Consider the following 21,857-nt stretch of genomic DNA (forward strand, 5'->3'; position numbering starts at 1 on the left):
TGTTTCCATTTCCAAATTTTAATGAATGTTTAGGGAATAGTCTCTTCTGCCCTCTTGCAACAAGGTCAGTCAGATCTTGCTTTTGCCTGGTTAATATACCTTGATTTATGGCTGCACTGCTGCCTCCTGGGAATGTGGCTGGGGGCGGGGGGAGGGTCAGATTGAAGGTCAAAGGAAAGATTTTTTCCATTATTTCCCCAGTAAACATCAAAGGGACTAGAGATGAAGTAATGCAGAGGCAATACAGCAATAGGCTGGAGCATTAGGTGATTGGCGCTGGCTTTTGTCCACCTCACTCCTGACAGGAAGAACAAAAGGCAAACCATAATTTCTCTAATACAAGTAATTGACACAATATATAATACCAACAGAGCCATTACTCAATAAAGAAGTGGTTGTTTCAAAAGAAGAATTGCAAACTATAAATCAACACTTGAAAATAAGCTCTGTATCACTGCGAGTAAGAAAAATGGAAATTAAAACAATGCTGAGGTCTGACTCTAGACAAATTTGAATTGGCAAAGATGATGATAGATGGGAGTAGTCAGTCGATGCCAGCAGTGGGAAGAGAGGCATGCTAGTGTACCTTTCGCTAGAAATGTGGAGTGATCCAGCTCTTCTGAATCACATCTGAAAGTATACAAGAAAGGGGATTAAACTGTCCATCATCTTTGATCCAGCTACTGGGAATATAATCCCAAAGAAGTAAAAAACAGAAACAAGGTCTAACATGTGCATAATATCCACAGCAATTCTCTATGGTATCAACAAACTGGAAAAAAAAGTGGGTAACTGGGGAATGGCAGAAAACAGTATTGCCCATGGATGTGTTGTGGTGGCATTGTACAATAGTATGGTGAATAAGAGAAATTTAAAGAAACAGGGAAGGTTGCAGGCTGGGGTGGAGGGGTGGGGCTGCTATGGGTAAGTAAAACAATGAAAGTTCTTTAAAACAAATAAGTAAAAATCTCTCCCCCATACCTCCATGATCACAACAAGGTTAGGGGTAGGGCTAAGAGTCGAAGGGATTAGTAGGAGGAAATATTGTATATATCATTAGATGCAATCGACAGATGTGTCTAACTAGTTTCCTTTGTCTCAAGGAAGGTTTCAGTGGAGGGAGGGCATTGAAAGACTGTTATCAATAAAAATTATCTTAAATAATTTTATTTTTTGTTTGGGTTTTTTTGTTGATTTTGTGGGGCAATGAGGCTTAAGTGACTTGCCCAGAGTCACACAGCTAGTAAGTGTCAAATGTCTTAGGTCGGATTTGAACTCAGGTCTTCCTGAATCCAGGGTGGGTGCTTTATCCACTGCACCACCTAGCTGCCCCCTTAAATAATTTTAAATTATTCCCTCTCCTTTGCCTTCCCTCAAAGAAGGAAAAGGAGAAACTGCAAATACCCAAATACTCTATGCCCTCAGAAGGCTCCACACACATGATTCCCTTTGAGAAACATGCCTCCATCTCAGCTTGGCCCCTTGACTAGGAAGACAAATGTTTTGGTGGTCAGGGGTTTATCTGTACAGAAATCATAAGTGATATCAGATTCAAGAAACTTGGGTTCAGACTTTGTCTCTGACAATAATTGTGTGACTTTGGGAAAGTCTCATAACTTCCCTGAGCATTGGTTTCCCTCATCTGCAACAGGGTAATGATACTTGCCTGTCTTATAGGGCAATTGTGTGGAAAGTGCTCTAGATCTAAAGAAATGTGCCCTATTATTCTCTCAGTAACTCATACAAGTAGCCATTAAGGTTACATGAACATGTATAATTTATATTGAATTGCTTGAGTTCTTGGGCTGGGGGTGGGAAGGGAGGGAAGAAGAGAAGATGGAACACAAAGGTTTTTTTAAAGATTGATGTCAAAATTTGCTTTTACATGTAATTTGGAAAATAAAATTCTAAAAAAAAAGGTTACATGAACAGAGGATTGTGTGGTTCAACTCCATTTATGTGCCCAGGGATTGTGAGTGGTACAAAGAAACACCAGACCTGGTCCCTACCCTCTAGGACTTCACAGCCTGCTTATAGAAGTGACTTCAGTTAGAGAATAAACTAAGACGGTCTGTTGTAATTGAGAGTTCCAAATTCAGAAGATAAATCAGCAGTCACAGAACGTTTCCTGGAAAAGGAGTAGGGGATAAGACTTTAGCAGGAATTTGAAAACTGGGTATGATTTAGAGCGGTGTAGAAAAATAGGGAAGGCTTTCAGGGTGAGAGTGGGGTGAGAAGAACTGAGTTAATTCCATTTCTCCCACTGTAGGTATTCCAAGTCTTTTCAAATACCTGCTTTATGATAGTCATTCACACCTAAAATTTGATTAGCTTAGTGGCAAGGGAGACAGTCAGAGACGGGAAGAAAAGCAGAAAGAAATTGAGAAAAATAAAGGGAGAGAGAGGCAGAAAGAAAGGAAGGGCAGGAGAGACAGAGACAGAGAGACAGGCAGAGAGAGAAACAGAGACTGAGACAGAGAGAGGAGAAATAGAGAAAGGAAAGAGACAGAGAAAGAAGCAGAGAGACCTGAATGTGGAAGAAGTTTCTCTCCTAGAAGTTCCCTTTATCAATGAAATCACAGATTCAGTCCCAATTCTCTTTAACTGGAATACTCTCTGAAAGTTCTAAAGGAATCAACTTCTTATTTCCAAGTCCATTGACTTCCTTTTCTTTCCCCTGATGCATCTCATTTCTGCAGATGGGCTCCCAGGGGATCTCAGCAGCACTCTAAAAAATCCTTCTGTTATATGTGCAGTAATCAAACCAACACCCTTGAGCAGAAGGTAAACAACGCTTAAGAAATCAATGCCTTCACACCCCCAAATGCTGTCAGTCAGTTTAAATGAAAATGTAAAGGACCCCAGAGCCAGAAGCCCTAAGTACCTGAGAAAAGGTCACTGGTGAATGAAACGGGATTGATTTCTTTTTCCTGATCACATCCACTCTTCCAGGTTGTGGTGGAAGGAATTGGCGGTCAGGGCACTAGAGAGACCTCTCCTTCTCCTGCCCCAACACTTGGGGAGTTTCCTGTGGCTGAGACATTCTGAAGAAATTAAGGGAGTGATTATATCATCACAGATTTAGAACCCAAAAGGATCTTTTCTGTGTCCTGAACCAAATTTTGGTAATCTGGAGAAACCTATGGATACCTTCTCAGAGTAATGTTTTTAAGTGCATAAAATAAAATGCCCAGAATTACCAAGGAAACTAATTAGGAGATGCAGTTATCAAAATATTTTCATTACAATGTAGTACCATATGCTTCTTTATTCATGTATTGTTTAACAAGACAATATAATTTAAAATATAGACTAAGTTAAATGTTATTTTAAAAAGACCTTGTGGGGCAGCTAGGTGGCTCAGTGGATAAAGCACTGGCCTTGGATTCAGGAGGACCTGAGTTCAAATATAGCCTCAGACACTTGACACTTACTATCTGTGTGACCCTGGGCAGTCACTTAACCCCAATTGCCTCACCAAAAAAAAAAAAAAAAGACCTTGTTACTTGATTTTAACAAGACAGTAGGTATAGCATCAAATGAACATCCATTCAGTTTTGACTTTTGTCTTTGAAGGGTCACAAGGGTGGATAACCTGATTCTCAAAGATACATTGTTATCAATGGAATGAGAGCCTTCATACTTTGCCTTCCAAGAGCTACAGTAATTTCCAAATACTGATGAGCATAAATGGTATTTCAAGATATCTGCAAGAATTTTAATGTGATAGGGAAGTAACTGGGGTTTCTATTCTTGAAAAGTTACAGGTGTTGGTAATGATGCTGTAGTTTATGACGTACATTCAGAATTGGAGGAAACACTAAATTTCAGTTAGAGGCCAGTGGAAATAAGGATGTATTTTTCCCTTTACAAGTTGAGAGATCCTCTGTAATCTATCCACAGACCCATCGGGGTCCAGGAACCCCGTCTGATCTAGTCCAATCCCCTCACTTTGGTCCAGACTTGTGATTTCCTCAGAGTGTGAAGCTCCCTCAACCAGTACCTTCTAGACAACTTCCAGGCCAGCTGATGAAGTGGTTCAGTGAGTTCCTTCAGGTCACACGATTATTATGACAATAAGGTGGGATGTGAATTGCTCCGACTCTGAAGCCAGCTCTGGGTCTTGCCCCTCATTTCCCAGAGAGGCTGATTAGCTTGGGCTGAGCCCAGATTCAAAATGTCATCCTCAGACCCCACATTCAGCACTCTTACCACAGCACCCATCACTGGAAGGCACCTTCCAGGTCAGCGACCGAATTCCCTACTATTACAGAGGAAGCCCAGAGAGGGAAGAGCACTTGTCCAATATCACCCAGGAGTGGAATTCTGCAGCTCTTCTGAGAGCATATTCGGGATGCTTACCCGACGCCCCACATCACTGACTAGGCACTGACTGGAGAGGGGAACACTCGTCCTCCTCATTGTTGATGCTGAGTACCTGAGCTGAGTGCTCATGGAGAAACTCTAAGTTCTTTCACTTTCTGTCCTGTCCTATGTTTCAGCCTCTTCTGGGCATATTGATGACATGAGGGCTGGTACGACCCTTGTTCAGGTCCTAGCTGGGATCTTGGATGTAACTTCCCCTTCCTGGCTTTTAGAAACCTCCCCCGCTCTAAAAATAGCACATTCAGAAGGCCTCCAAGGTTCCTCCCAGATCTGAATCTATGGTTTTAGAAGAAGACTTCTATCTTAGAGCAATGGATGGAAAAGAAAACAGGAAGAGGCCGTGTTTCTCTCCCTTTCCTAGTCATAAGATCATAGATTTAGAGCCAAAAGGAACCTTGGAGGTCCCTTCATTTTACAGATGAGGTAACTGAGGCATCAAGGGCTGCAGGAGAATAAGAATTTACTATGTGTCAGGCACTGTGCTAAAAGCAGAGCTTTTCAGATATTATCTCATTTGGGAAGACAAGTAGGAATATTTTATAAGATGGGATAAAAGCAGACTTCTCATTGGCAAAATATAGTTTACAGAAAGCAACTGGGTAATTGAACTCAATGGCAAGGAAACTGAGTTATATCTATTTTTATACTGGTAGAAATGTAACTATATTGTGAGTACAGCCATTTGCCTACTGAATCCATCAAATGTTGAAGTAGTAACGTATCAAATGTTAAGTAGTAACGTATCAAATCAACTTAAAGTAACTTGTCCGGGATCACACAATGTCTAAGGTAGGATCTGAGCCCAGGTTTTCTTGATCCTATGTCCATTGCCCAACCTTATATACCATGTCTGTTGTCCTACATCCTGCCTCCTCCAAACAAAATTGTTAAGTAATTTGAAGTTTGTCTCGGGGGCACTGCTTCTTCTGCCGGTAGCCTTCCCGTCCCCACACCCCTTTACCTTTTATTGCTCTCCCCCTACTTAGCCTTTGCCCCTTCCCCAATAATCTTATTCTTATCTAGGAGGAAAAACAAGCATCTGATAAACTCCTACTGAATGTTAGGGACTTGATGTGTTTCCTTTCCAGACATGTTTAGAATTTTAAAAGTGAATCCTTAGGAGGGGAAATGCTTAATTCAAAGGAATGAATTCACTAATCATGGAATTTCAGGGACTGCTGGGAGAATATGGGGAGAGGGACAAAGACAGGGAACCTTTTCCACAATGATAACTCGCTACAAAATACAACAACCCTATGAGGTATTATTATTCCCATTTTACAAATGAAGAAACTGAGGCCAAGATGTGAAGTGGCAGCTGGTGTTGGAGCTTGGACTGTGAGCCTTCTGACCCCCAAGTCCATTAGACCATGATCCATCTCTCCAGGCAGCCAATACTCTGGGGAGGGCTCCCATCTGAACAACAGGGAAACATTTATGAATTATTTAAAAGATACTACAATGCTAAGGACATGTTCTGTCTGGGAATATAGTCAATTTCCTGACCACTGAATGGGAACAAATAGGAATATTCCATAAGATGGGATCAAAGCAGATTTCTCACATAACTTACAGAAAGCAACCAGGTAATTGAACTCAATGGCAAGGAGAATGAGCTATATTCATTTTTATAATGGGGAAAATGTAACTGTAGACAGCTAGGTGGTATAGTGGATAGAGTGCCAAGGAGAGAGTCAGGAAGACATCTTCCTGAGTTCAAATCTGACCTCAGACACTTACTATCTTTGCAACCCTGGGCAAGTCACTTAACCCTATTTACCTCAGTTTTTCATCTGTAAAATGAGCTGGAGAAGGGAATGGCAAGCCAGTCTAGTATCTTAGCCAAGAAAAACCCAAATGAGATCACAAAGAGTCAGATACAACTGAAAAAACAATCGAATAACAAAATGTAACTGCAACATGAGTACAATAATTTGCCCACTGAATGGATCAAACCCTGGAGACCCCAGTTCTGGGGAAGTAGCACTGGAAGAACCCTCAAATCAAATCAATTCAAAAACTTTCAATCCCTACCCTGTGTAAAGTCACTGCCAGCACTATGGTGTGAGATACAGAGATAGAGAATTACTTTAAGAAACACAGGTATATTGTCAATATATTTAGTATTGTTGGAGTGTTGAAGTGGCTCCAAGCTAAGTAGATTAGACATGTTCCCCCCCTCCTCCCCCACCCTTCTACAAACATGTTTATATGATTTAAAAGGGCAAATCAACATGAGTCTTATGAAGCCTGGGAACTATTGGGTGTGAGAGCCCATAAGTCCTACCAGGTTGGGGTAGTCTTTTATTTTTTTTTCTCAGAATTTTTTTTTTAATTTTCATTTTTATTCCCAATTTAAATACCAGACAGAATGAGCATTTGCATAATCATCCCAGAACAGAAACAGAGCACTATACAGGAAGCTGCTGCTCTCTTACCTGGACAGCATGCTTTTCAAGTATACAGCAAAATTAACCCGTAACTTTCCAAGCTTGTCTGGCCTTCTTTCTCTTCTAAACCCTCCATTTAAAAAATGCTTCAGTGACCCTTGTAACAAGTACCCATGGTCAAGCAAAATGAATTCCCACATTGGCTCTGTTTGAAAATATCTCATTCTGCCTTTTGTGTAGGGGTGGGGCGAGGGAAAATGAGGAGAGCAGTCTAAGCACGTTCCCAGACAATATCCTTCTGTCTCTAAAATGATATGGAGCTGCGATTTTATGGAGCTACTTCTCCCCTCAGGTAGACTCTCAGTGGGGGGATTGATGGTTAGTGGCCCATTTGGGCAATTCCAGTCCTGGCTGTCACAACTATAACTCAGCTGCATTCTTACCCTGAGGTCGTCTCCCCCTTGAACATCCCTCTTCCCACCTAGGTGAGTTCCTTCCAGGACCCCCATTTTGGGGACAGGCCCAGGCCAGCCATGTGTCATTTCTCTTCTGGCTGTGCAGCTGACTTTCAGGAATTTCCCACCATACCCTCACTGGATATTCCCCCCACCCCTCCTCCCTCTTCAGCTCCCTTTTATGTGTTATCCTCTCCTCTCAGAATGTAACCAAGAGAAGGAACCATCCTTCTTTTTCATTGTATTTGTACTCCATGTGCTTAATAAAGTGCCTGACAAACAACAAGCACTTAATAAATGTTTATTGACTACCAGCCTGTGGTGCTCTGAGCAGACTGGTTCTATTTTCCCTTTTTTTTAATTTTTGGAGAGGTGATTGGGGTTAAGTGGCTTGCCTAGGGTCACAGAGCTACTAAGTGTTAAGTGTCTGAGGCTGAATTTGAAATCAGGTCCTCCTGAATCCAGGGCCAGTACTCCATCCACTGTGCCACCTAGCTGCCCCTCGGACTGGTTCTAAATAACATTTACTTAGGAATTAAAGACTAGAGTTAAAGTGCCACAAATACTGAGGTTTGGACATTAAAGGAATAGAATCATTTTTCAGTTCCCAGAGAATAAAATCAAGAAATATTGTTTTCCAGTTTGGATGAATTAATGACCATTGATAGTTTGAGATTCCTGTTAAAACACTACTTAAGGGCTAAAAGGAATTTAGATAACTGAAATGGCATCACCTGTGGATGACTGAGGTTGTAATTATGCCAACAGGAAAACACACCCTCAAAAGAAGGAAAAATAGATGAGGAGCCAACAGGACAAAGATGACATCCAAAGCATTTTTTTTTCTCTTGACTGAACAATCCTCCGACTGATCACCGCCCCCTCCAAAATGCAGCTTTCTCCAAACTGATGCTTTTCAGCTCTCCTCCTTCCCTTTGAATTTATTAATCAATTTGGTCAGGCTGGCTCAAAGGACCCACAATTTAAACAGGATCTTTCCTAAAAACCTTTTCCTTCTTAAAAAATAAACAAAACAAACAAACAAAATTATCTTGGTCTCTTAGCTGAGACTTGCCAATGTGGGTAGTTGTTGTTTGTTCTTCATTTTCTAAGAAGACTGTGGCATGGGGAGGTGATGTCATGACATGCAGTGAATTGGATTTAAGTGAGGGAAGGCTGTTCAGAGTCACTCTCTCCTCCAGAGCCATCTGGGTCCAGTGGCAAGATATACATCAGGATGACTGGAGATGGCCCCAGTGCAATGGGAGACTTTGACCTTTTTAAGCTAAGGACTTTCCCAGGTCTCAGTTTGCCTGAGGCAACGCCCATTCAGTGATTAGGTAAGAAGTGAGGCTAAGAATGGCTTCCTTTACCTAAGCAAAATAAATAAATAAAGGAAGGAAGGAAGGAAGGAATGGAGAAAGGAAGAAAGGAAAGAAAGAAAGGAAGGGGGGGCAGCTAGATGGCGCAGTGGATAGAGCACCAGCCCTGGATTCAAGAGCACCTGAGTTCAAATCCGACCTCAGACACTTAATACTTACTAGCAGTGTGACCCTGGGCAAGTCGCTTAACCCCAATTGCCTCACTAAAGAAAAGGAAGGAAGGAAGGAAGGAAGGAAGGAAGGAAGGAAGGAAGGAAGGAAGGAAGGAAGGAAGGAAGGAAGGAAGGAAGGAAGGAAGGAAGGAAGGAAGGAAGGAAGGAAGGAAGGAAGGAAGGAAGGAAGGAAGGAAGGGGAAAAAGAAAGAAAAGAGAAGAAAGAAAGGGGAAGGGAAGGAGAAATCCTGGGGTCTATTTATTGGCTGTGTGACCCATTCGGCGTCTGTAAAATGGGGAAACTGACACTTGTTGATCAACAAGCAGCTGTTAAGTGCCTACTATGTGCTGGACACTAAGTTAAGTGCAGGGCGTACAAATACAAAGGCAAACCCCGACCTGGCCTTGCAGGAGGCTACGTGTCCAGTCCGGGCGGGGCGGAGGGGCGGTGCCCCGTCACCCGGTAATCGCTCCGGGCTTGACGTCACGGGACGGCGACCAATAGTCGCGGGGTTCAGAGCCTGGGCAGGCTAGGTTGGAGGCTTAGGGGCGGAATGGCGCGGAGCTCGCGCCATGCGGGTCCTTAACGCGGTCGCTGGGGGCGCCGGGGTACCGGGGGCGGCCGCGCTCTGCGGCTCCCTCCTCCTCTTCTTTCTGCTGCTCCTGCTGCTGCTGCTGCTGCTGCTCCTCCTCCGGCCGAAGCGGCCGGCCAGCTTCCCCCCGGGCCCCGCGGGGCTGCCGCTCATCGGCAACATCTTCTCCCTCGCCGCCTCCGGGCAGCAGCCTCACGTCTACATGGAACAGCAGAGCCACGTGCACGGCCAGGTACCGCCTCCACGCCGGGTCCCGGCACTGCCGCCAGCCCTACCGGCCCGCGGCCGGAACCCGGCCGGGTCTTCCTGAAAGCAGCTCCCAGCACTGGAGACGTACCCGAACTGCACCCCCGCTGGCGTCCCCATTCTCTCTCCCGGTGTCCACCCCTGCTGCCATCACCTCCCCTCTCCCGGTGTCCAATTACCTAATCCTTCATGGTGTCCACCTGCAGTGGTCAACTTTTCCCCTTCGGTCACCTCTCTTCTTCCTATTTACTACCCCCAACGAAATGCTTCAGGAGCTCGGACCCCAGCTAGTCATCCCCAAAACAGGCGCCCTCCGGGCTGCCCTGCCCGGACTTTAGAACGCTGCGGCCTCTGCACTTTCTGCGGCTGGTTAATCGTTAATTCGGGATTTCTTGTCATTAGAATGTAGGATTTGAGCTGGAAGTGAGTGAGTGACCTTAGACCATCCAAGACGAGGGGTCTTAACCTGGGGTGCCTGACATGTCTTTTCTCTCTTCCTCCCTCCCTCCCTTCATTCCTTTGTAACTAACCCTAATCAGTTACACGCAGTATCTATACACTGAAAAATATGATTCTGAGAAGGAATCCAGGGCATCTTTGTGTCGAAGTAGATAGGTCCAGGGGCTTGGAGTCAGGTCCACCCGAGTTCAAATCTGGCCTTAGACACTGCCTAGCTGTGTGACCCTGGGCAAGTACTTCACCCCGTTTGCCTCGGTTTCCCTCTCTGTAAAATGAGCTGGAGAAGGAAATGGCAAACCACTCCAATATCTCAGCCAAGAAAACCCCAGAAGGGGTCCCATTTTGTTGCGTTGATTTTAGTTGTTTCTTGCTCTTCACGACCCTATTCGTAGTAAGCACTATATACATATTAGTTATTATTATTAAATAAGGGAAAGTCTGGTTACTTAGAGTGATATATATAGAGTCACGTATAGCTAGGAGAGTCAATGAATGTGAAACTTGTTATTGTTAGGAACAGATGGATGGAGAAAAGGAAGGAAGGAGGGAAGAAGGAGGAATGAGAAGAAGGAAGGGAAGGAGGGAGTGACTTATTGTTACAAATAGAAAAACAAGATGTCCTCTTATCACATCCTAGCATGTGTTGGGGTGGGAGAGCTGCAAACGACATAGTACATACATAGGAAGTTTCAGCTATAAGTCAGATGCCAAGGACCAGGGGTTCATACCAAGCAGGGGAGAGCTGACAGTAATGCATCTTCTTTAATGTCTCTTCCAAAGATAAAGCCAAATGCATTTCTGATGTTGAGCCATTTGACAGTGACAAGGATTCCAGTGGTTAGCACTCTCTTTTGGGGGGCTTCAGTAGCTGGGGCTGCAACACCTGCTTCCCTCAATGATGGCTGGAGGCATGGCTTGTGGACACTGCTGTTCCTGGGGATCTTGGGTTTAGAGTCCTGGGCTGTTTGCATGGGAGTCTGAAGGAGGTGGTAGTGGTTTAACCTGCCTGGAATTTTTGCCACTACCCATCCCTCAGGGCAGCTGACTGCTTCAGGGGGGCTGTGGGCTTAGCTGTTGTTGGCGATCATCAATCAATCAAAAAACATTTATTAAGTGACTGTAATGGGGAGAGACTTGAAGCAAGCAGACCCACCAGCAGCTATTGGACTAATCCAGGCATGAAGTGATAAGAGCCTCCACTAGAGGTAGAGCGTTGTCCAAGGAGAGAAGGGGCGCCATATTTGAGAGATGCTGCAGTGGTGAGATCGAAAGGCCTTGACAACAACTTTCAATCTGAAGTGTTGTTGGTATCATCCATTTTCTCTCTCAAAGTTGAAAGCCAGAAGCACCCAAAGTAACTGAAGAGCAACTGGATTTGAACTCAGGTCTTCCTGAATCCAGGATTGGTGCACCACCTAGCTGCCCCCACAACCTCCACTTTTATATTTTAGAAAATCCCATTAGAGGCTGAGGGGTGTTGTAATGAAAAAAGAGTGTGATCCAGGGGAAATTGTATTTATTATCATCAGAGGGCCTAGGTTCAAGACCTAGCTCGGCTGGCTACCTGCGTGATCTTTGAACAAGGACCTGCTGTTCACTCTGGGCCTTAGTGTCAAAATCTATCGAACATCCAAATTTAAAAGCAAGCAAGGATTAAATTCCACTACCTAGTCATTTTCTGTTATTTGGGGATTTCTAACCCGGAGACTTGACTGTCACTGTAAGGATGTCATCAGCTGTGTAGAACTCCTCACGTATCAAATCTGTGGGGCGGGGAAGTGGTTGCTTTCTTACAGATGTTGGCGGTTGATGGAAAAGGGCCTGACCTCCACCTGCAGGCTTAAGGCTGGGGTTCTCCGACTTTGAGTTTGGCCAAGTTGCTTCACCTGTCCACGCATCAGTTTCCTCCCATAAATGAACATATTTCTGACATTTCCTACCCCACAAAGTTATCATGATGACCATAGGAGATGTGAAAGTGCTTTGAAAACCATAAAATAGACAAACTTAAAGCATTGCAAAAGCCTTGAAACCACACAAGCAGAGAGGATGGAACCTTTGTTCTCACATTATTGGGATGTAATAGTCTGATGTGATGTGACGTGTTTTAGATATTAATTGATGAGACGTGTTCCAGAGCCTCTAATTAGCCAAGAACATGTGGAGTACCTTGCACTGACCCAGAGGGTGAAAGTTATGTAGACTGTGCTAGAGCTGGGAGGGATTTGTGACATTTGTCATAGGCCCCTCCACCCCTATTTTACAGGAGAAACTAGGTCCAGAGTCTGACCTGTGTGAGGCCACCCAGTCAGAGGTAGCACCCAACCAAGCCAGTGCCACCCACATCTCCTGACTCTTTAGCCTGTGCTCTCTCCTTCTGCCCCCCCCCCCTCCCAGCCTCGTCCTGCTCCAGGGATAGAGCCAATGATGATGCTGCCCTTAGGGTGGATCCTAGCAGAGAGGAAGCCTTCATGGTCCTCCCAAGACCTCACCTATTTCCATCAATGCTTGTTGATTACCGAAGCTTGGAAAGGCACCTAACATACTTCCACATAGTAACTTAGACCATGATAAAGCCGGGAAAAGACTACATAGATTTCCTTAGTGATCTTTCCCCAGATGACATTTCATTTAAATTCTGCTTTTTCTTTCCTTTTCTTTTTCCAAAGATTTTCAGTTTAGATCTTGGAGGTTTGTTCACTGTGGTCCTGAATGGTTATGATATAGTAAAAGAATGTCTTGTTCATCAAAGTGAGACCTTTGCAGACAGACCTGCTCTCCCACTGTTCAAGAAGCTGACGAAAATGGGAGGTAGGTGTATTTTCAACTATTGATGGACTTACTAAAATATCACAAGCCTATGTTAGGTATCATTTGGTCTGAGAAAACAGTCTATGGCATGAGCCACCCAAAATGCCCTGCACATATGGACTTGGGCAAATGAGATGATATTTGTAAGTGTCCCTCCCTCACCTTGGGCACCCTCTCTGAGCTGGAATGATATTTGTACAACCTTCTTGAAGTGGTTATTGTCAGTATCAGATGACATCATATGGGTCAAGTCCTTCATAATCCTTAAGCAGCACTGAAACCCTAAGTGGGTATTAGAATTATTACCCATTTTCAAGTTAGACTCTCCCAACCTATTAAAGGAAAACAGCTGATTTAATTCAGTTCAGCAGACATTTATTAAGCCCTCTTAATATGATGAAAAGATCATGGTCCATATGCTCCAGGAACATTTTATCTTCTAACAGAGGAAATGGCATGTATGCCAATAACTTCATACAAACTGGACCAGAAGTAAAAAGAAGTCTTTTAGGAAAGTTGATTAGGAAACAACCACTTCAGGGAATCAGGAGAAGACTTCCTGGAGGAGGTGTTGCATGAGGTGGGCCTTGAAGAAAAGGCAGGATTTTGGGTAAGCAGAGATGTAAATCCATCGGGTGCACTGGGGACAGCATCTGCAAATACGGCAAGATGGGAAAAGTCACAAAGAAAGTAGAGAATGAGTCTAGGTCAGGTTGAGTTCAGGAAAGGGCATTGTGTGAGTTAAGGGTAAATTGGAGCCAGACTGGGAAGTGCCTTAAATACCAGGCCAGTGAATCTGTACTTTATTCATTAGGCAAAAACCACTGTAAGCATATGAATGAGGGAGTGGTGGGATCAGAACAGGGCTTTGGGAGGCTATATATATATATATATATATATATATATATATATATATATATATACAATCAGTGTGTGGTCTGAAAGGTGATGGATCAGAGAGAGCAGGGAGAGACTCAAGGCAGGTGGGAACTGACTTTAAGGGCTTGAACCCACAGTGGCAGCTCAAAGACAAGAGAGAACAGGCACAGAGTGTGTTGTGGAAGTGGTGTCAACATCCTAGCAACTGATTAATATGGTGGGCAAAGGGAAAGTGGTCAAAGAGGTCTCTGAAGCTTTGAACCTGAGTGAATGGGAGGCTGGTGGGGGAACCTCAGAGCTGGAGCAGCCAGAGGATGAGGTAGATTTGGAAGAAAAATAATGATTTTAGCCTTGAATCTACCAAGCTTCTGGTTGGGGGGGGGGGTGTGTGTGTTCTGTTTCCACCTGGGTCTGGAGCATTGGGGATCTAGATTCAGACATGGTCTGTGTGCGCATCAGTGGACAGTCAGTCTGGACTGGATCTGGAAGCCAGGATGAAGGGGATAAGGGTACAATGTTTCTTGTAGGTTTGCTCAATGCCACCTACGGCCGGGGCTGGACAGACCACCGGAGGCTCGCCGTGAACAGCTTTCGCTATTTTGGCACTGGCCAGAAATCTTTTGAGTCCAAGATCGCTGAAGAAGCCAAGTGCTTCACTGATGCTGTTGACACATATCAAGGGAAACCCTTTGACCCTAAGCAGTTGATAACAAACGCTGTTTCGAACATCACCAACATGATTATTTTTGGAGAACGTTTTTCCTATGAAGACACAGAATTTCAGCACATGATTGAGATCTTTAGTGAGAACGTGGAGCTGGCTGCTAGTGCTTCTGTCTTCTTATATAACTCTTTCCCCTGGATTGGCATCTTCCCCTTTGGGAAACACCAACAACTTTTTAAGAATGCAGCTGTCGTCTATGACTTTCTCTCTAGAATCATTGAAAAGGTATCTGCCAATAGGAAACCCCAGTCACCTCAGCATTATGTAGATGCTTATTTAGATGAAATGGATAAAGGTAGAAGTGACCCAGGCTCCACATACTCCAAGGAAAACCTGATTTTCTCTGTGGGAGAGCTCATCATCGCTGGAACAGAAACCACCACCAATGTACTCAGATGGGCAGTTCTTTATATGGGCCTTTATCCTAACATTCAAGGTGAGAAATCTGTTTGAAGCTTTGGGGCCACCTTTATTGGGGTGGTGAGAGGAACTCATCTACCAAGGAGAGGGCACTTGATTTGGACTCACAGGCTCACCACCTGCCTGTGTGACCTCGGGCAGGTCATTGAACCTCTTCCGGCCTCTTTCCTCAATGCCAAATGAGGGAGGTGGGCTCTGAGGTCCCTTTCAGCCCTGACTCTGTGATCTCTGATCCACATTCTGAGCTGCTTCTCAACTTATAGACTAAAACCTGCAGTTCTGACCAAGGAGGAGGAAGACACACAGTGTGACATTCTTTTTTACAAGGAGTTTTTTTGGTTTTTGTTTTTTGGTGAGGCAATTGGGGTTAAGTGACTTGCCCAGGGTCACACAGCTAGTAAGTGTCAAGTGTCTGAGGCCAGATTTGAACTCAGGTACTCCTGACTCCAGGGCCAGTGCTCTATCCACTGCGCCACCTAGCTTCCCCTGTGACATTCTTTTTTTCCTCAAAATATAACATTTCCCCTTCAGGGTCTGTTACTGTCTTAAAATTGAACAGTTTTATTTGTGTGTGCTGGACTTTACTAGGAAAAATGGTTGCCCAGAATACTACCTGGGAGCCTTACAGATTCTGAGGAGTACATTTTATTTTTAATTTATTTACCTATCTCTTTATTTATTTAGGGTGGGGCAGTGAGGGTTAAATGACTTGCCCAGGGTCACACAGCTAGTAAGTGTCAAGTGTCTGAGGCCAGATTTGAACTCAGGTCCTCCTGAATCCAGGGCCAGTGCTCTACCCACTGCACCACCTAGCTTCCCCTGTGACATTCTTTTTTTCCTCAAAATATAACATTTCCCCTTCAGGGTCTGTTACTGTCTTAAAATTGAACAGTTTTATTTGTGTGTGCTGGACTTTACTAGGAAAAATGGTTGCCCAGAATACTACCTGGGAGCCTTACAGATTCTGAGGAGTACATTTTATTTTTAATTTATTTACCTATCTCTTTATTTATTTAGGGTGGGGCAGTGAGGGTTAAGTGACTTGCCCAGGGTCACACAGCTAGTAAGTGTCAAGTGTCTGAGGCCAGATTTGAACTCAGGTCCTCCTGAATCCAGGGCCGGTGCTTTATCCACTGCACCACCTAGCTGCCCCCTGAGGAGTACATTTTAATCATGCTTATTGTCTGTCAGCACAACTGATGGTCTTCTGTTCCAATATCCCTTTTTAACAGAATGGAAAACAAAATGAGGGAAAATCTATCAGGGGGCATCAGGCTGCAGCCCACTTAATGAAAATATTCTTGGGGCTGTCTGGTGCCATCTTCAATCTCAGGCTACAAAGGGCTTCACGTTTGAGGTCACAGTAATGTAAAACTTTATAATTTTAATAACTGACTAACAACTTGTACCCTCTTTCTCTAACAGGGCGAGTTCACAAAGAGATTGATTTGGTCGTGGGTCCCAACAGGACACCTTCTTTGGAGGACAGAAGCCAAATGCCATTCACTGAGGCAGTTTTGCAGGAAGTCTTGCGCTTCTCTAATATCGTCCCACTGGGTATTTTCCATGCAACTTCTCAAGATACAGTTGTGCGAGGTTATTCTATTCCTCGAGGCACCACAGTCATCACAAATCTTTATTCTGTGCATTTTGACAAAAAGTACTGGAAAAACCCAGAATTATTTTATCCGGAGCGATTTCTGGACAGCCATGGACAGTTTGTTAAGAAAGAAGCAATGGTTCCTTTTTCACTAGGTAAGGTCTGTGTGTGGGCAGGAGGGTCTCTGGGATCCTCCATTGGTCTGGAACAAGAAGCTTCACTGCTGTCCTTCACCAGGAAAGAGCCCTGGCCGCCTGGCTGCTTCTCAGGAGAGGGTCTATGTGAATGGCCAGGAAGCTAGCCGGAGGAATGCCCAACCTGATCCTATTTTATGTGGAGCTAAGCTGGTTTTTAGAATGGACACCCTGTCCATGGCCAGGCGTGTACATAAGACCTTCCCAACTTGATAGGACCTGACCAGATCATGTGCTCCCCTGACCCAGTCTGTAAGACCCCAGGCTTACTGCCACACATTGAGAGAGGAATAGTGTTCTCTGAATCAGCTCTAATTTGTCAGTGAACTACACCAGGACTGGAGTGTAGCACTGACCCTCAGTATGAGAATGCATTGGCTTAACTATCTAATGACTGCCTCCATCCAAAAGTAACCTTGGCTTCATATTAATTCCTTATTCAGTTACTTATTTGAAAAAAACAAAAACAACTACATTGTTTTTAGATTTAGTAGGTGGTGCAGTAATTAGAGTTCTTGGGCCTGGTGTCAGGAAGACCTAAGTTCCAATGAAGCCTCACACACTTACTAGCTGTGTGTCACTGGGCAAGTCACTGAACCTCTGTGTGCCTCAGCTTCCTCCCCTGAAAAATGGGGATAATAATAGCACCTACCTCCCAGGGTTGTTGAGAAGAACAAATGAGGTAATAACTGGCATGGTAGGTGTCCAATAAATGCTTTCTGCCTCACTTCCTTCTGACTTGGAGAAGGCTTCTCTTAAACGTGACCTTTGAAGAATGACTTAGGTCTACAAATGACTGGTCTCAAGGTGGGTTGTGGACAGAGGGAGGACTCTGTGTGTGTCTTGACAGCCCTGGGGCTCACAGGCAGACAGAATGGGTTTAAAGGCCTTCTGAAGGGAACAAAGGACTGAATGGCCAGTGTGATATGTGATGACACCATGTGCAAGAAGGTTATGAAACAAGCCCTTCTGTACTTCATCTGGCCAGAGAGCTTCCAAAAGCAAGTCCCAGGCATGACCATTCTCATCCTTCCCTCAAAGTTCTTGCAAAGAAAGCTTTCTGCCAGTCCTATTGGCCGCAAGAAAGAAGTGGGTACTGTCATATCGATAGCATGAAGTGTTCTTTGCATATCTGTTATCATCATCACTGGCACTTTAGGTTTGTAAAGCACTTTGCAAACAGTATCTCACTTTATTCTCACAACAACCCTAGGAGTTAAATAGGCACTATTATTATCACCCCCATTTTACAGATGAGGGAACTGAGATTAAAGTGACTTTTTGGGAGGACACAGCTAGTCTAAGTGTCAGGCAGGATTTGAATTCAGATCTTCCTGGCCCCAAATTCAGCACTCTATTCTTTGTGCTACATAGCAGCCCAAGTAAAAATTTGAGAGGACTGTGGAGATCATCAATCAATCAATTTTTGTTAAATTTCTTCTATGTGGCAAACACTGTTGTAAGCACTGGGGATACAAAAAGAGGCAAAAGATAATCCCTGCCCTCAAGGAGCTTACAATCTAATGGGGGTGACAACATGTAAATGCATGAGCACACATATGTACATGCACATTTGTATGCACACATGAAGCAAACTATGTAAGAAAAAATAGGAAATAACAAAGGGAAGGAACCAGAATGAAAAGGTTTTGGGAGCAGCTTCCTGTAAAAAGCAGGGTTTTAGTCAGGACTTCAAGGGAGCCAGGGAGGTTAATATGCAGAGATGAGAAGGAAGAATGCTACAGTTGCGGGAAAAGCCAGAGACAATGCCTGGAGCAGAGAGAGGGAGTATCTTGTATATGAAATAGTTGAGGCCAGTGTCACCAGAGGGAAGATATAGTGAGGAGGAAGGTGTGAGAAGACTGGAAAAGCAGGAGGGGATGAGGGCTTTGAACGCCAAACTGCGCATTTGGTCCAGGAGATGATAGGGAGCCACTGGAGTTTATGGAACAGGAGGGTGACAGGGTTGGACCCGGGCTTTGGAAAATAGTTGTGGTGGCTAAATGGATGGACTGGAACGGGGGAGACTTTGCAGCAGGCAGACCTACCAGCAGCTATTGCAGAAGTCCAGGTGTGAGGTGAGGAGGGCCTGCCCCAGAGTGGGGACAATGTCAGGAGACAAGGGGGCATATTTGAGAGATGCTACAAAGGTGAAGAGAGGTCTTGGTATCCTGTGGGGAGCACAGGAGGATTCCTAGGGAGTCTGAGGTACTATTCCCATACAGGGAAGAGAGGAGGGAGGGAGGGTTGGGGGAAGATAATGAATTCAGTTTTAGATCTATTCTATCTGTCTTCTGGCCACCATTTCAAGATGTCTGAAAGGCAGTTAGAGATGGGAGACTAGAGGCAGGAAAGGCAGATTTGAGAATCATCTGCATAGAGATGGTAATTAAATCCATGGGAGCTGGTGAGATCACCAAGTCAAGTAGCACAGAGGGAAAAGAAAAGGAACCCCAAGGGACACCTGTGCTTAGAGGGAGGCAGGTGCATCAAAGGAGACAGAGAAGGAATAGCCAGAGAGATAGGAGGAAAACCAGGAGAGAGTATCAAGGAGTGGGGTGGTCAACAGCGTCAGAGCTCACAAAGAATGAGGACTGAGAAAAGATCACCCCTTAATAACTGGGGAAACTGAGTCCCAGAGAGAGCAAGACTTAGCCAAGGTCCCACAGTAAATGAGCAGCAGAATCATACTTCCAGCCTACATTCTCTTCACCGAGTCATGCTAGAAAACAACCGAATGAATGTGTTTAAAGGGATTGCCCATTTGATCCTTGATGTGGACATGGACTTTTCTTTTATCAGCCTAGAGGTGATGTGGTCCTGTGACAGAGCATCTTTCTCTTGCTGCCTCTCTGCTCTGGGCAGGCTGGGCTAAGGAATATTTGCAGTCCCGCAGACATCATTCAGCACCTCTGAGGAGCGAGCTCTGAGGCCTGGCCACGATCTCTGTGCCACTGTTGCCAAAGCCCCTTTCTTCATTGAATAGCTCAGCCTGGCGCATAGTAGGGGCATGCTAGAGGTCTGATTAATTGGGATCACGGGATTCTCTATCCCAATACCTCCCCCATTGAGTGATATATAGCGTGTAATGAGGGACAGGGGGAGAGTGGGGAGAAGGCATCAATCGTTTGATCTTGAAGAAAGATTGCTTTGTTCCCCTTCTACTTAGGAAGAAGACACTGTCTTGGAGAACAGCTGGCTAGGATGGAAATGTTTTTGTTTTTCACATCATTGCTTCAGCGATTCCACTTGCATTTTCCACCTGAGGTAGTGCCAAATCTTGAACCCAAATTAGGCATGACATTGCAGCCACTGCCATACCTGCTCTGTGCAGAAAGACGGTAGCCAAGGAACAGCTGTTAGGAGGACTTGTATATCTGGACCTGGAAGGATTCTGCCCCCCCCCCCACCCCCCTCAGAATTTGAACACTGGTCACATTATGATAACTTTATTGGAAACAAACTGTTTTCAAAGGTCTAAATTAAGAAGTGCAAATTTAAATTATATGGACATAGTTTTCTAAATACAGACCCACCTTTCCAGCTCTGCCCAGCTTCTAATATGGATTCCTGATCTTTGAGGAATGTGTATCCAGAGAGGGGACTTCCAGCCAGTCCTCTGCCCTTTCTTTTTGGGGGCAGCGTCAAAGCAGGAACAAACAATGGGAAACAAGATTCTAAGAAGGGTGTTGGTGGGGGGTGGGATTTGGTTTCTTCAGCCAATCCTTGCCTTTCTCCTTCCTGGCTTCAGGGTTAGGCCCCTCTTCAGATAAGGTTGTTCCTTGTCTCCAAACTGGAAAAGTTTGGTTACTGTTAATTAATGACACTTCTGTTTATGAAATAAAAGTGACTGATTTGTCTCTTAGCATTCCCCTGTTCACACAGGCACCTTTCTCTGCCTAGGCTTCTCATTCAACAGTTGTTTGCAAGCATAAACAGCAACAGATTATAGTAACTGAGCATGCTCTCCTCTTAGGGGATAACTCAGTACCATCGTATTTGGCATCCTGTAAGACATCAATTGACTTTCAAAACTAGCTGTCTTGGGGGCTTTAGACAAAACTTCATATCCCAGTGAAGGGGATGAGGAAAAGCATCCTCCTCTTAACAGAAAGCAAGGGAAAAGTCCATCCGTTTCAGTGGTCAGAGGGGTGAGCCCCTTTGGTGGAACCAGTGGCCATATTTCCTTAGGCAGGGCATGGATCACAGATTTAGTGCTGGAAGGGACCTCTCAGGCCGGCTGGTTCAACCCTTGGTTTTACAAATGAGACAACCCCAGGCCCTCTGAATACAAATCCAGTGCCCTTCCCAAACTAGGGACTGGAAGGGAGACAGAGGCTCGCAGAAACTGAGGAGCAGTTTCCTGGCTCTCATCTAAGGGAGGACGTTGATCAGCATCGGTCCCTGGGAGAGACAGACCTGGTCCTTCTTCCTGAGCTCCATTAATACCCACGCTGGACTTGCCTCCAAACCAGAACCTGACCACAGAGGGACGCCTTGAATCTTCTAGCTGAAGGGGGTTGCTGGGCCGGTCTTCCTTGTCTTGAGTACATTTTAGCAAAGCCCTTGGCCTTGCTTTCCTTTCTCTCAGTGGTTCCAACCCAAAGTAGGACATATTAAATGGCCTCTGGAACAAACCCCAGAAATCGCAATGGGCACGGTTGTTGGGGGGGGGAGGGTCGTGAAGTTTAAAGTGAAGACTTCTCCTTGGCTGCTGAATTCCAAGTTTGAGAATGTAGAAATGTTTGACATGCAGCAGAATGGGATTCATTCACAGCACTCAGTCCTGAAGCTCAAAAGGAGAGTCATCCCCACTTAAAACATCTCTTAACAGGAGCGGCTGTGGTCTGGACTACAGCTGGCAGGCCACAGGGCTACACCTCATGATCTGACAGGCACCAACATGATTTATACTTGAAGCCAGTGGGAGATGGAGAATACACTTTGGAAGCTGATTTAAGATTTGATATGTAAATCTTTACATAGAAGTAAAAGGGTATGATCACATTGTTACAAAATTTCTTTAGCCTTGTTGTCTTCATGGTTAGTCAGTCTCTCCAAATCCAAACTGACCACAATGCTCCCAGTGGTCAGGGAGAGTTAGCTCTCATCATCTGGACCTCAACCCTCCATTTTTAATGGCTTGGTCTCACTGTAGTTTCTGTT

The 21,857-nt window shown here is 44.7% G+C and overlaps 2 protein-coding genes across 2 annotated transcripts in view; one reads left to right on the top strand and one right to left on the bottom strand.

Moving 5' to 3' along the window:
* Positions 1-9,290: 9,290 nt before the first annotated feature.
* Positions 9,291-20,204, top strand: LOC122730939 (vitamin D 25-hydroxylase). The gene is made up of 5 exons (XM_043970565.1): positions 9,291-9,590; positions 12,733-12,874; positions 14,281-14,913; positions 16,323-16,652; positions 19,861-20,204. Exons 1-5 carry the CDS (start codon positions 9,339-9,341, stop codon positions 20,034-20,036), a joined length of 1,533 nt encoding a protein of 510 aa, XP_043826500.1. The 5' UTR covers positions 9,291-9,338; the 3' UTR covers positions 20,037-20,204.
* PDE3B (phosphodiesterase 3B) overlaps positions 13,245-21,857 on the bottom strand; it is a 169,224-nt gene continuing 160,611 nt past the window's right edge. The window contains exon 17 of the transcript XR_006353554.1: positions 13,245-13,527. The gene's annotated coding sequence lies outside the window, so the exon portion shown is untranslated. The remainder of the gene's footprint in view (positions 13,528-21,857) is intronic.

This window comes from Dromiciops gliroides, chromosome 6, assembly GCF_019393635.1.
Source record: "Dromiciops gliroides isolate mDroGli1 chromosome 6, mDroGli1.pri, whole genome shotgun sequence".
Classification (NCBI taxonomy): domain Eukaryota; kingdom Metazoa; phylum Chordata; class Mammalia; order Microbiotheria; family Microbiotheriidae; genus Dromiciops; species Dromiciops gliroides.